At 47.7% G+C, this 12,321-nt stretch overlaps 1 protein-coding gene across 1 annotated transcript in view; it reads right to left on the reverse strand.

Moving 5' to 3' along the window:
• The window catches only part of LOC141997791 (protein FAM83D-like), a 16,013-nt gene extending 4,459 nt beyond the window's left edge, over positions 1-11,554 (reverse strand). Inside the window, exon 1 of the mRNA XM_074970218.1 lies at positions 11,042-11,554. Coding sequence (XP_074826319.1) covers positions 11,042-11,503 — 462 coding nt within the window. The 5' untranslated portion in view covers positions 11,504-11,554. The remainder of the gene's footprint in view (positions 1-11,041) is intronic.
• Between the last annotated feature and the right edge of the window lie 767 nt (positions 11,555-12,321).

A 12,321-nucleotide genomic window follows, 5' to 3' on the forward strand; every position in this document is an offset into this window, starting at 1 on the left:
TCTTTCATGCTGTTTTTTTTTTTTTTTGAGGGGGGGGGCGCGGGGGGAGGCAAAATGATAATCTTATGTTCCCACAATTTAGTCAGACTCACTATGCCCTGGAGTATACAGGATGATCCCAGATGGATTATTCCCGCACCTGTTAATGCTCTCACATTATGGTTTGCTTTTCTGCACAACCTTGCATAATGGCATCTTATTTCAGCACCTGGGGAGCTGGCATGGCACAGTCAGCAGTCTTGCAGAGTTGGCTCCACTCCCTTGCTCCCAGATACGCTGGGCTGAACGCCTCCTGCTGCAGGGGGTTGTCTTAGCCCTACAGTTGCCGATTAGTTCACCGCGGCTCGAGAGAGTTTTAGACATAAAAGCTTCTGTCTATACTGGACAATCTAACGTGTCTTCCATCCCTGTAATATCCGAGCATCTCTCAAGCTTCAGTGATTGGATCCTCACAATACCCCTGCATGATAGGGATACATCATCATCCCCATGCACACAGAGATGAAGCTGCTTACCCACAGTCACAAAGGGAGTCTGGGATAGACCTGGGAACTGAACCCCGATAGAGCCAGGTATTATTAGTCTGAATCCCAGTCCAGTGCCTTCACCAAAAGATCATCCTTCCACCAGCATTAGCACCACTGCACACTTTCTGCTATTAATTTCTCTAGTGTAATCAGGGCCCAAGACAGGAAGATTCTTCTCTTCCAGGCCACTAAGAACTAGTACCACAGCCATGTGTGTTCTAGAAACCCCTCTAGCTAACTCCAAATGTCATCACAGACCTAGATATCTAGCCCATCATCATTCAGAGGAAGTGCATCTGGCTTGGGGATGATGGAGATGAGAAAAAAAAATTCAGTTTGATGGCTTGTTTCGCCATATTCCACATCATTCTAAATTCCATATTGGCACATCAAAGGAAAGTGGCTGTACAAGTAATGTAGGTGTATGGGAGCGGCACTTATCAGGTGTAACCCAGCCCCAAAGTGTGTATAGGCATGCTGCATAACCACTACTTGTGTGGTATTGCTCACACACAAAGTTACTTCCCACAAGTACAGAGATTTACTTTTTTGTTCACCATTGTACTCTGTTCCAAAGCACTGGTAATTAGAGTCTGCAGAAATACTCAGGTGTTTTTAAAACAGATTTGCTTATTGCATGTGTCCTAACAAGAGTTTACTGTAGAAAGCATTTGCAGAAACCACAACTTAAGTGGATATTAGAAAACATCCACTGAAAGTAGATTTTGAGTTGAAAAACTCCACATTTTCACAAGAATCCCAATTCTAAAAGTCATGCATATCAAATCAAGGAAGATAAGCAGTACGTGTGATTTAGGCGTCCAGTGAAAGTTAAACAGCTTGAATTTTAGCTCTTGAGCACTTGCAACAAGCTACACTCCAAGAATTATTCACAGAAGTTTGGCGAATAATTTGAGGAAACAATAAGGTGTTGTGACAATGCACAGCCAGAAGAGGGAAGCTAAAGGTATTTAGCAAAAGCATTCAGTTTTGGTCTACTTCTGCTCCCACAAAGTCAATGCTAGAAAACTCCTGTTTAATTCAAGGGGAGCAGTTAGATCAACAATGGCCGCTTTTGAAAAGCCCATTCTAAAATCGGTCAAACAAGTTATTGGCTGCACTTTATTCACCCAGCTGTAATCTCACCAACACTTGCAATTTGAAAGGCATCATTAGTGAAGGTGCTTCTAAGGCAGAGGTGGGCAAATTACGGCCCGTGGGACCATCCTGCCCAGCCCCTGAGCTCCTGGCCCGGGAGGCTAGCCCCCAGCCCCTCCCCCGCTGTCCCCCCTCCCCCGCAGCCTCAGCTCACCACGACGCCAGTGCTCTGGCCCACCACTCCTGCCAGGCGGCGGGGCTGCGAGCTCCTGCTGCTCTGAGTGGCATGGGAAGAGGGCGGGGAGTGGCTGGATTGGTGTAGGAGTCCTGGGGGGGCCTGTTGGGGGAGGAGGGGTGGATAGGGGTCAGGGCAGTCAGGGAACAGGGAGGATTGGATAGGGCGTGGGATCCCAGGGGGTGGTCAGGGGACAAGGAGTGCGGGGGGGGGCATGGTTTGGATGGGTTGGAAGTTTGAGGGGGGCAGCAAGTGGGAGGGGGTGGGTAGGGGCAGGAGCCAAGCTGTTTGGGGAGGCACAGCCTTCCCTACCTGGCCCTCCATACAGTTGCACAACCCCGATGTGGCCCTCAGGCCAAAAAGTTTGCCCACCCTTGTTCTAAGAGTATGTCTACATTGCAATTAAAAACTCATGTCTGACCCATGCCAGCTGGCTCAGGCTTGCAGGGCTCAGACTAAGGTGTAGTGTAGACATTAGGGCTTGGGCTGCGCCATGGGGCCAACAATCCTGCGGGCTGCATCCAGCCCGTGGGCCATAGTTTGCCCACCCCTGGTGTAGACAAAGACTCCTGATGCACTGTCCTCACCTTTTGCTTTGTATGCCTGGAACTACAGTGGCAGAAACTAAAATACCAGTGACTGAAACTACCTTTCTGGTTCACAGCGTACAAGTGACTTACTTTGGAAAGCTAGGTTTCAGAGTAACAGCCGTGTTAGTCTGTATTCGCAAAAAGAAAAGGAGTACTTGTGGCACCTTAGAAACTAACGAATTTATTTGAGCATAAGCTTTCGTGAGCTACAGCTCACTTCATCGGATGCATACTGTGGAAAGACAGAAGATGTTTGTTTTTATACACACAAATCATGAAAAAAATGGGTGTTTATCACTACAAAAAGGTTCTCTCTCGGGGTGGGGGGAGAGAAAACCTTTTGTAGTGATAAACACCCATTTTTTTCATGATTTGTGTGTATAAAAACAAACCATCTTCTGTCTTTCCACAGTATGCATCCGATGAAGTGAGCTGTAGCTCACGAAAGCTTATGCTCAAATAAATTCGTTAGTCTCTAAAGGTGCCACAAGTCCTCCTTTTCTTTTTGGAAAGCTAGATGCTAGTGTGATCACAATGCATTCACACGTTCTGGCTTCAGGGCGTTCCTACCAGTCCATCAGTCACTAGCTTCCCCAAGGTTCAATCAAAATCAAATACTGACTCACCAGTCATTAGGCAATAACAATCTGTTGCTGTCATCTCTCTCATTGTTTAATTCATTTTGTTTAATACATTTACACCCTTCCCTCATTTGGGATTGTGCATGACCTCAAGCTAAAAGTTTATCCATCCACTCCCCAACCCCATACACAAAAGTGTCACTAGTCCTTTTGCCATATGTCAAAGCTGCCTAGTTACATAGCCTTATAACTAGGAAGATGACAGGGCTACTCCTTGAACTGACCATCAGAAGAGTATTATGAAGTGTTTGGCTAGCATTTATTCCTCCAGGTGGTCACCTCTACTGCAAATGAGCTCCCCAATTCAGCAAACAGTAGAGCTCACCTAGAAGTGAAGTGGCATTGGAACCATGATCTCATCCACCAGTGTTAGAGAACCACTTACCCACCACCTCAACTTTCTTTTTAGCTTGGAGGGGAACACATGCCTCCAGAGATATTTAAGCCTCATTATAAGGCTATGGAAAGGAGGGGAAAGAAAAAATGAAGTCTATGAAGAGACAGACCACATGTACAGTTTGGGCAAAGTTCATTCTGAACCTGGGGTTTTACAGGGAATTATGGCATGTTACAGATGCACACCATACCAGGCTATTAACATGCAGATATAGGTACATACTAGATCAGAAAAGTTGCTTGGAAATTGGGAGGGGGTGGGTTTGTCTTTCTTTTTAAAAATAATGCACACTCCATCCAAATTTATGGACAGATTAGAAAGGCCAGTATCACCCAAGTCTTTAAACCAAGTGCTGAATTCATCAGACCTTCAAACATTTCTGAACTGCAGTTTTAAATAGAGAACTTCTCTAAGCTCTGCAAGGGGAGAGAAACCCAGTGAAAGCAATTTCTCCTTTTTACCACACTTGGTCTTCAAGAGGAAGCTTGGAACCGAGGATCTTAACTGCTCAGAGAGACCAAGGGACTGTTCACCCAAATAAGGGTAGAATACCCCCTTGTGTAGTTGCATTCCGTCACCTGTTCTTACTCATGAAATTTCATTCTTCACTGCTTCAGGAGGGATGCGTGTGCACATGCAGGATGGGCATATAGTAGACCCTCTCCATATTTTGATCCCTGCAGGACGATCCAGGCCTCAGCTTTAGTGTGTGTTTTAGGCCACAGGAGTATGTTTTAGTCTCAGGTGAGCAGTGTGACTAGTTTCTGCCACTGAAGGGTGCATATACAGGCACAGGAGGGTATAAATTATTCATTCTCTTGTCGTTTCCCTTCATTGCACCAGCTATGCACGTTACAACAATACAGTTTAATAGCTATACCTCCCTTGATATTTCCAGTACCTGAATCACTTGTTTACTTCTCTTCTGGGGTTTTAATCCCTCCCCATATAGAATAGAGAGAATGCTACACTAACAACCTTTACTGAACCACACCAGCTGGAATTGATTAGCCCCCTGAAGGCACTGCGAGACCTGGCCTGAATCAGCAACTTTCCTTTGTGATAAAAACCCAAGATAAAGAAATGCATAATACCTCGCAACATTTGGAAGTTTCTATGCAGACCCAGGGCATTATGTGACAGAGGTAATCCCTGAAGAAGAGGCCAGTCTCATGTAGTAAGTTTGAGTTGTATGCAAGTTACAGCAGGCAATTTGATTTCAAGTAGCTCTGGCACCTGTAGAAGAAGTGGGTTTATCCCTAGCAGATAGGATTATCCAGTAACCATGCCCCTACTGAATCTGAGATTTCCAGAATTTGGGTATCAGTGCTATAGTAACATGCTAGGAGTTAAGCCCATTGCTTGAGTACCGTGATGTATTTCTAGCCACCACCACCACATCTGGACTTTCCCTTCCTCGGTGAGCTACATGTATGCTTCAACTGGACTAGTCACAAGGTCAAGTTTCTTGTTGTAGGTCCACATCTACCTCTAAGCCACACAACTCCAGTCCTCCCACTTTCCATATTCTTATAGTTGACAGTAATGGGAAGAGGTGCTGTTTTCCTACTGCATTGGACAGACCAGCACTCCAAGCCAAACACAAGTAGAGCAATGTTTCCATTCACGTATTTTAGATTTTCACAGCCACCCCTAGCACTTCCTTCCTGCTAGTCTTTAACCACCAAGAAAAACCTGAATCAGGAGCCTGCTATTATTATTGAAGTAGTGTCAGACCACTGGTCCATCTTCTAATCCAATATCCTGCCTTTGGCTGTAGTTAATACCCATAGCTTCAGAGGAAACCCACCCCCATCCTCTATACAGAGCACATAGTACTGAGCCAGGTACACAGTGTTGTACGCTGGGGTGGGAAAGGAAGAAAATAACTTTCTTCCTAACTCAGTTTATGCCCTGAAGTGTGAGATTTAGTGACTGCTTTTAGTGTCTCTACACGTTATTGGTCCTAATTTTATCTAGGCTATTTTTATTAACTTCAGCTATAGTAATTGACTGACCTCTTGGGGCTGCAAATTCCTTAGGTGGATTACACACCATTTCAAGTCGTTCTCTTTTATTCATTATAAATTCTCTTGTCCCTTTTTCCCTCAAGTGATCCCTTTTCCCTCATATTGTAGGGCACCATAAAAAAAATCTTACCTGTTACTCTCTCTTTCATAACTTAACAGACTGACTGACATGGAATTCTGGACCTCAAGACTACACGTCTTTAAAAATTCTGCTCCATAGCACTTGGCCTTTCCTGTTCTATTGTGTTTTTGGGGCGGGGGGGGGGGGGAAATCTTTGTGGGTTGTCATGCACATACAGATCAACAGCTGACCTGACAAATTGCTTTTTTTAAACTCCAAGTTGTATTTTTAAAGTTATTGTTTGTTAGCAACCAAAAGAAGCGTATTCAGAACATGATCCTCCCAGATTAAGAAGCCTGACCTCGCTCACTCCAGAGATGCATTGTCCAAGTGCTCATTGTATTCCCTCCCATAATACACATACCTTCAAATGGCAACCAGAAACCAATTCAAGCTGGCAAAGGGTAGGGTGGAAGGCGGTGTTAGTTTGAGTGTAAGTTACCGGTAAGCAAGAAAAAAATCCTCCAGGTGCCTGTAAAATACTGTTCAATTATAGAAAGGTCTTGGGCGGGGGGAGGGAAGAGGAGATACTGCCTTTGTCTTCTCAGGTATTGGCCACTGTCAAACCTTGGAGTACAAGGGAGAAAATGAGCAAGACATTCTCTTTCGGTTGTTTGATGCCTGCTTGGGTCTTAGTAGCATTGTAGGACATCTTGGGCTATGTCTACACTGCAGTAACACAACTACAGTGATGCAGCTATGCTGTGTAGTGCCACAGTAGATGCGTCCTACATTGACGGATGGGTGTCTCTCATTGAGATAGTTAATCCACCTCTCCAAGCAGTCGTAGCTAGGTTGATGGAAGAATTCTATCAACCCAGATGCACCTATACCAGGAGTTAAATTGATGTAGCTATAGCATGCAAGGTGTGAAAAATTTCACAGCCCTGAGTGACGTAGCTAGATCAATCTAATTTTAAGTGTAGACCAGGCCTAAGATACAAGTTATAGGAGCTATGGGGCCCAAAGATCTGGGCACTACTTCAGTAGAGATAAACAGCTATTCTGGAGGTTACGTTACTGTGACAAGACAGGATCTAGCCCATTGCCTCTAGCAATTGTTTTTGATGGAAGTGCATGTTTGTGTGGTGTTTATCAACTAGATTAGGTCTAGGGCATGGTTTAAATGTCTAACTTTAACCAACAAAACCAATACTTTCCCACTGGCTCAGCCTCTAGTGCAAAGCCCAGCTACTGTGCCATGTTCAGCTGCCGAGAAGCCTGCTAGCCCTAGACTCTGCACAGGGGCTCAGTCTTGCTTAGCAGCCTCACTACTAGACATTGGAGGCAAAGATGACAAGATGAGGGATGTCCCCTTACCTCAGATACTAGCTGCTGAAAAAAAGATGGAGCTTGCTTTCTTCTCCCATAGCAGAGCCTTCTGGCTGCGGTGGGGAGGGAGCACACCCCCCCCCAAATGCAGCAGGACAGAACAAGGAGGACTTCTAGGCCATCCTTTTGCCAGCTTCCCAGTTTGGGCATCTTCAGACCCACCCACCAAGCAGCCAAATGCTTGCCTCTTTTGCTCCCCACAAACATCAGTGTAAAATGGACATTTGACAGTTTCATAGCTGCCCGGGGGGTCCCACTAGCAGTAGTGAAACTGGCTAGCATCAGGTGAAGTTTAACGCCGCTGCTGCTGAGCAAAACTATGAACATCAGCTGTTTACAGACTAGGGAGTTGAGGGGGAAAAACAATCACAGCATTATGGCCAGAGGGTTGTCTTTGCAGATAAAATCCTATTGCATAAGAGAGGGAAGCTACATGTGCAAGAACTTGGAAAGGCAACATGGCATTTATTAGGGAACTGCAGCTACACAAGACAAAATTGGTTAGGAACTTGATATGGGAGCAATTAAGGGTCCATTTGGTTTGGCCAAGACAAACTTCAGCTCATGAGCAGTGGAACGGTTGGGTGAAAAGATTTGGAACGTCTTGGCAAGCAGCATAAAGGGAGGATGGAGTTTAATATTTATGGAACTGTGTAACATTGCTAGAAGGGAAAGAATTAATGGGTGTGGCCCAGATCCAAACAGATCCCTAAAAAAATTTCTAAGCTGTTTAAGACTGGACAAGTTTGTGCATGATGTTTTTGATAGGAGATGGTAAGGCAGATAGAGACCAGTACATTCATAATATGTTGTGTAATAGGTTTAGTGTTTTTTAAATTACTTTACCGTTTCCGCAATACAGAAACTATTGCAAATCAAGAAGTGGTTAAATCATTATGACCCTAAAGCTAAAAATATGTTCTTATTTCTCCTAATCTTTTGACTTTATAATTTGACATTTGTTTTGAAGAGATTAAAGCTCACATTGTGTCATATCAGTGCAGACACACATCCCAATATTCTGGCTAGCATAGCATGTTAGATGCGTAGTCTGTTTTATACAGTAGTACAGCTTGTATGCACGGTTATGTAAAAGCTTCCAGTTTCTATAGAAAGTGTGATATTTGACAAGTTACAAATTGAAAGTGACAGACACTACATGCAAAGTAAGGCATATGCACAAGGGGCCATTCAACCTTCACTCTACAATTTCTGACTTAAGTGCATTGTTTCCTCAACCTTTACATCACGTTAGTGCCAGTTTTAAACAGGTATAATTAACCATATTGCTGGTACAGCATTGCAAGAATAAGTGCAGCAATGACAAGGGCTGGGCATACATTAGATACACAGTCTCATGTGAAGTTTCCTTCTCCTCATAGCAGAAAAGCTGTTCCATTTTGCATAGCGAAGGCCATTACAGTGCTAAAGATGTTTTCCTGCTGTAATCCGCATCAGCTGGAGAAGTCAACATCAACAGGTCCATATCCATGCAGCTTATCAGACAGTCCAAGGTTTTAGCCCAGTCACTGGGGCAGTATTGGTCCCAGCTACACAACATGTTATAACCAGCTCAGAGGACATCTTGGTGATGATCAAGTCCCTGACTCAGACACCTCAATCCAGCCTTGCTCCTTACAAGCAGCACAGGCTGGAAGCATAGTATGAAAGTTGCAGGGAATCCCTTGCCTGCATTCGGAGGCTTATGAGGGTTTGTTTTGCTTTCTTGTACATCAGAGCGTCCTACAGTCATGGTTTGTTTCAGTGCTGCCTTGCTTCCCCTCCCCCTGCCCCAAATTCCCCCTTCTTACAGACACCCTGAAATACACTAAGGGATGCTTTTCAAACCATGATGTTGGAGAGCATTAGTTAGAACTGGCAAGGACGACGCAGCCCAAGAGTCTGACTAGCCCCAGGTGTGACATACAAGGGTACAGTCCAGGCCAATGAGTAGCTGTGTTATCCCTGCCCTGTAAAGGGCACCTCAGGTTACAATGCCTTGCTGCTGTAGTCTCCAACCTGGACTGCTCTCAAACAGCCTCCAGAATGTAAATCGCTCCCAGCTATGTCTGTATGCACTGCAGCCAGCCAGCCACACCTTGACTCTTGCCAGCTTTAAAGATTACTCCAGGGTGATCCCAACACACACCCACATTTCTCCTCAGGAATATATGTCCTGTACTGCCAAGCCCTCTCCTGGACAGCACAAATAGGTTAAGTCCATTATTCCTTTAAGAGAATAATAGGCAAGGCTCAGATTTTGTCAGGAATATTTTAGTAAAATCAGACAGGTCAAAGGCTTCCATGGATTTTTGTATATTGCCGTGACCTGTAATTTTTACTAAAAATATCTCTGAGGAAGTGGGGAGGAAGGAGGGTCCAACACCCACAGGCACTGGGAGCTCTGGGGGGCCCCCGCCACCGCTGGACAACAGCAGGGGACCCCTGGCCACCCACAGGGAGTGGCAGCTGTGAAGTTCCCTTGCTGCCTGGAGTTGTGGGGGAGGTTCCCCCACCATCCTCAGCAGGTGGGAGCTGCAGGGTCCCACCGCACCATCTGCGGGGGCTGGGAGCTGCAGGGTCCCCCTGCTGCTCAGGGGCTCCGCCACCAGCAGCAGCTGAGAGCTACGCGGCCTGCCAGCTGACAGCTCCAGCCCCGAGGAAGAAAATGTCACAGAGGTCTCTGGAAGTCACGGATTCCGTGACACAATCATAGCCTTAATAATAGGCACACAATTTACTACCCCAAAAGGAAGTTATCCAGACACTTCAACTTGAACATACTGGATTAGATAAAACAAAACGAGTTTATTATTAACTACAAAAGTACAAGTAATAAGGCATAAAAGAGTCAGAAATGGTTACAAGATAAAACACTGCCTAACAAACTATATTAGATTCAAAGCAAAGTTCTCACCACATGCTTTCTGCAGTCATAAGGACCAATCCACAGGTCAGGACTCCTCCCACAGAGTTTAACAGCTGCTTCCTTTGTCTCTTTAGGGGCAGTCAATGTGATGGGCAAGGTCTGTGTATGGGGTGGGGTGTCTTGGGGCCTTTATCTCCCTTTTTTATAGTTTCAGTCCCACTCTTGAAAAACATTTCTAGCAGAGACCCAAAGAGACAGTCTATGTGAAAGGATATACCCTGCTTGTTTTTTTTCCACATATGTAAGCGTCCTTTGGTTTTCTTCTCTGCTTGATTATTCAGTTTTCGGCTTAAATGCAAATTAAAGCATGCACACATTCCCTCTTTTGTTTAGGACAGACCTGCTTTCTGCCTGTACAGGGCAGTGGGGTTTCAAACCTGTGTTAATAACCCCACACAGAGGAATGTTATAACTTCACATAGAATGTGTGGACACATTGTACCAGGAATAACACTGACCACCAGAAAAGTATAGGTTTTCAAAGGATACCTCTGGCAAGGCATACTTTGTACAAAGGTATTGCAATAATGTGTACAGTATGAATACAGGGATTTATTCATTCCGTACCAACAACTCGCCCTCACTAACTTCCCAGATTAAACAGTCTGTATTCGCAAAAAGAAAAGGACAACTTGTAACACCTTAGAGACTAACAAATTTATTTGAGCACAAGCTTTCGTGAGCTACAGCATCCGATTAAGTGAGCTGTAGCTCACGAAAATTTATGCTCAGATAAATTTGTTAGTCTCTAAGGTGCCACAAGTCCTCCTTTTCTTTTTCCAGATTAAACACTCACCCAGTCATTAGAGCCAGGGGCTAGAGGTCGCTCACACTGAAGGACACAACAGCAGGGCGGGTTATATTCTAGCCTTCAGCCCAGCTTCCATGGGGTGCTGCTGGAACAGTTTGTATAGTGAGGGTACGGACCGAGCACCATTAAACCAAACTCTACACCCCTGTACGTGATGGAAACCGCTTCCAGCCAGGTGGTGATGCTACACCCGCAGCACCCCCAGTTCCCCAGGTACAGAGGAGCGCTGCGCGGCGCAGCATCCCGCGGGTTTCCCAGGGCAAAGGACGCGGGTCCCGGAGCAGGCGGCTCGGGCAGGAAGGGGGCGCAGAGGCCGGGCTGGGGACTCACCTCCCTGGCCGAGCGGATCTGCCTGCGCACCGCCTCCTTGCAGCTGTAGATGGTCTCCCCGAAGCTGGGCTGGAAAAGCGCCTCCACGCGGGTGAGGCCGCGGTACGAGCCGCTGGAGAAGGCCGGCCAGCCCAGCTCCAGCACGGGCGGCTCCACGTCGGACTGCTCGGGGAAGTAGGTGAGCGAGGAGCAGTCCAGCGAGGCGCTGAGCGAGGGCTCGGCCGCCCCGTTCTCTGCCCCGGCCGGCGGCGCGGCCGCCTGCAGGACGGCCTGGATCTCGGGCTCCGAGAGGAAGCCGGGCACCTTCTCCCGGCGCAGGAAAGCGCAGAAAGCGGCGCGGCCGCCCGCCACCAGCTCCTCCAGCGCCAGCCGCTGCGCCTCGCTGTAGAGCTCGGGCGAGCTCGGCTCCCCGCGGGGCCAGCGGCCGGGCGCGTCCTCCAGGCACTGGGACTGGTTCGCCATGGGGAGCCGCGGCCGCTGCTAACCACCAGCCCGGGGAGAGGGGAGCTGATCCGAGAGAGGGCAGAGCTGAGGCCGCACGGGGGCCTTTTATAGAGAGTTTGAACCCAAACGAGCTGCTGCGCCGCCGCCACGGATTGGGGAGGCCGCTGCCTCTCCTTCCCCCGCTGTGGTTGGCTGGCTCCGTTTGAATGTGTTTGGCCAAGCCCGCCCCTTCTGCGCTAGGGAGGGCTCGGTCCGCCGCCAGCTCCGGCCGGCTTCTGTACCCGGCAGGCTGGGCGAGCCAGCCCCGCTGCCGCGCCTGCCTCCGCACGCTCCCTGCTCCTCCGAGGGCAGCAGGGACTGCTCAGAGTCGGAGGTGCACTGGGGCCCAGCCAGGGGGCTGAGAGGAGCAAGTGGTGGGCGAGGGGAGCCAAGGGGGTCTCAGGGCCCGGCTCCGTGGAGCCATTATAAACCCGGCACTGGCCCGGTCACCCCGCGGCTGCTGCTGGGAGGCACGCTGAGCCGGACTGCCCTGAGTTTGGGCAGCAGCACGGGGCAGCCAGGTTTTGGCCTCGACCCCCTGAGCAGTGCCAGGGGCTGGGCTGTGTGGGGAGTCTGAAACATTTTCCCCCTCCCAGGCTGGCTGCAGGCTTTACTTTGCAGCTCTCTCGTCACTGGATCATTTCCAGTTCTCTGTGCTTTTTACTAGGGTTGTTAGAAAAGGGCTAAGAGAAAAGTGAATCTGGAAATGTGGACTTATTACTCTTTGCAGACCTGTTCTCATGATGAGCTCCTTATTTAGTGGGCTGTGTTTAACAAGTGACAGAGCACGTCTTTAT

The sequence above is a fragment of the Natator depressus genome, chromosome 13 (assembly GCF_965152275.1).
Source record: "Natator depressus isolate rNatDep1 chromosome 13, rNatDep2.hap1, whole genome shotgun sequence".
Classification (NCBI taxonomy): Eukaryota; Metazoa; Chordata; order Testudines; family Cheloniidae; genus Natator; species Natator depressus.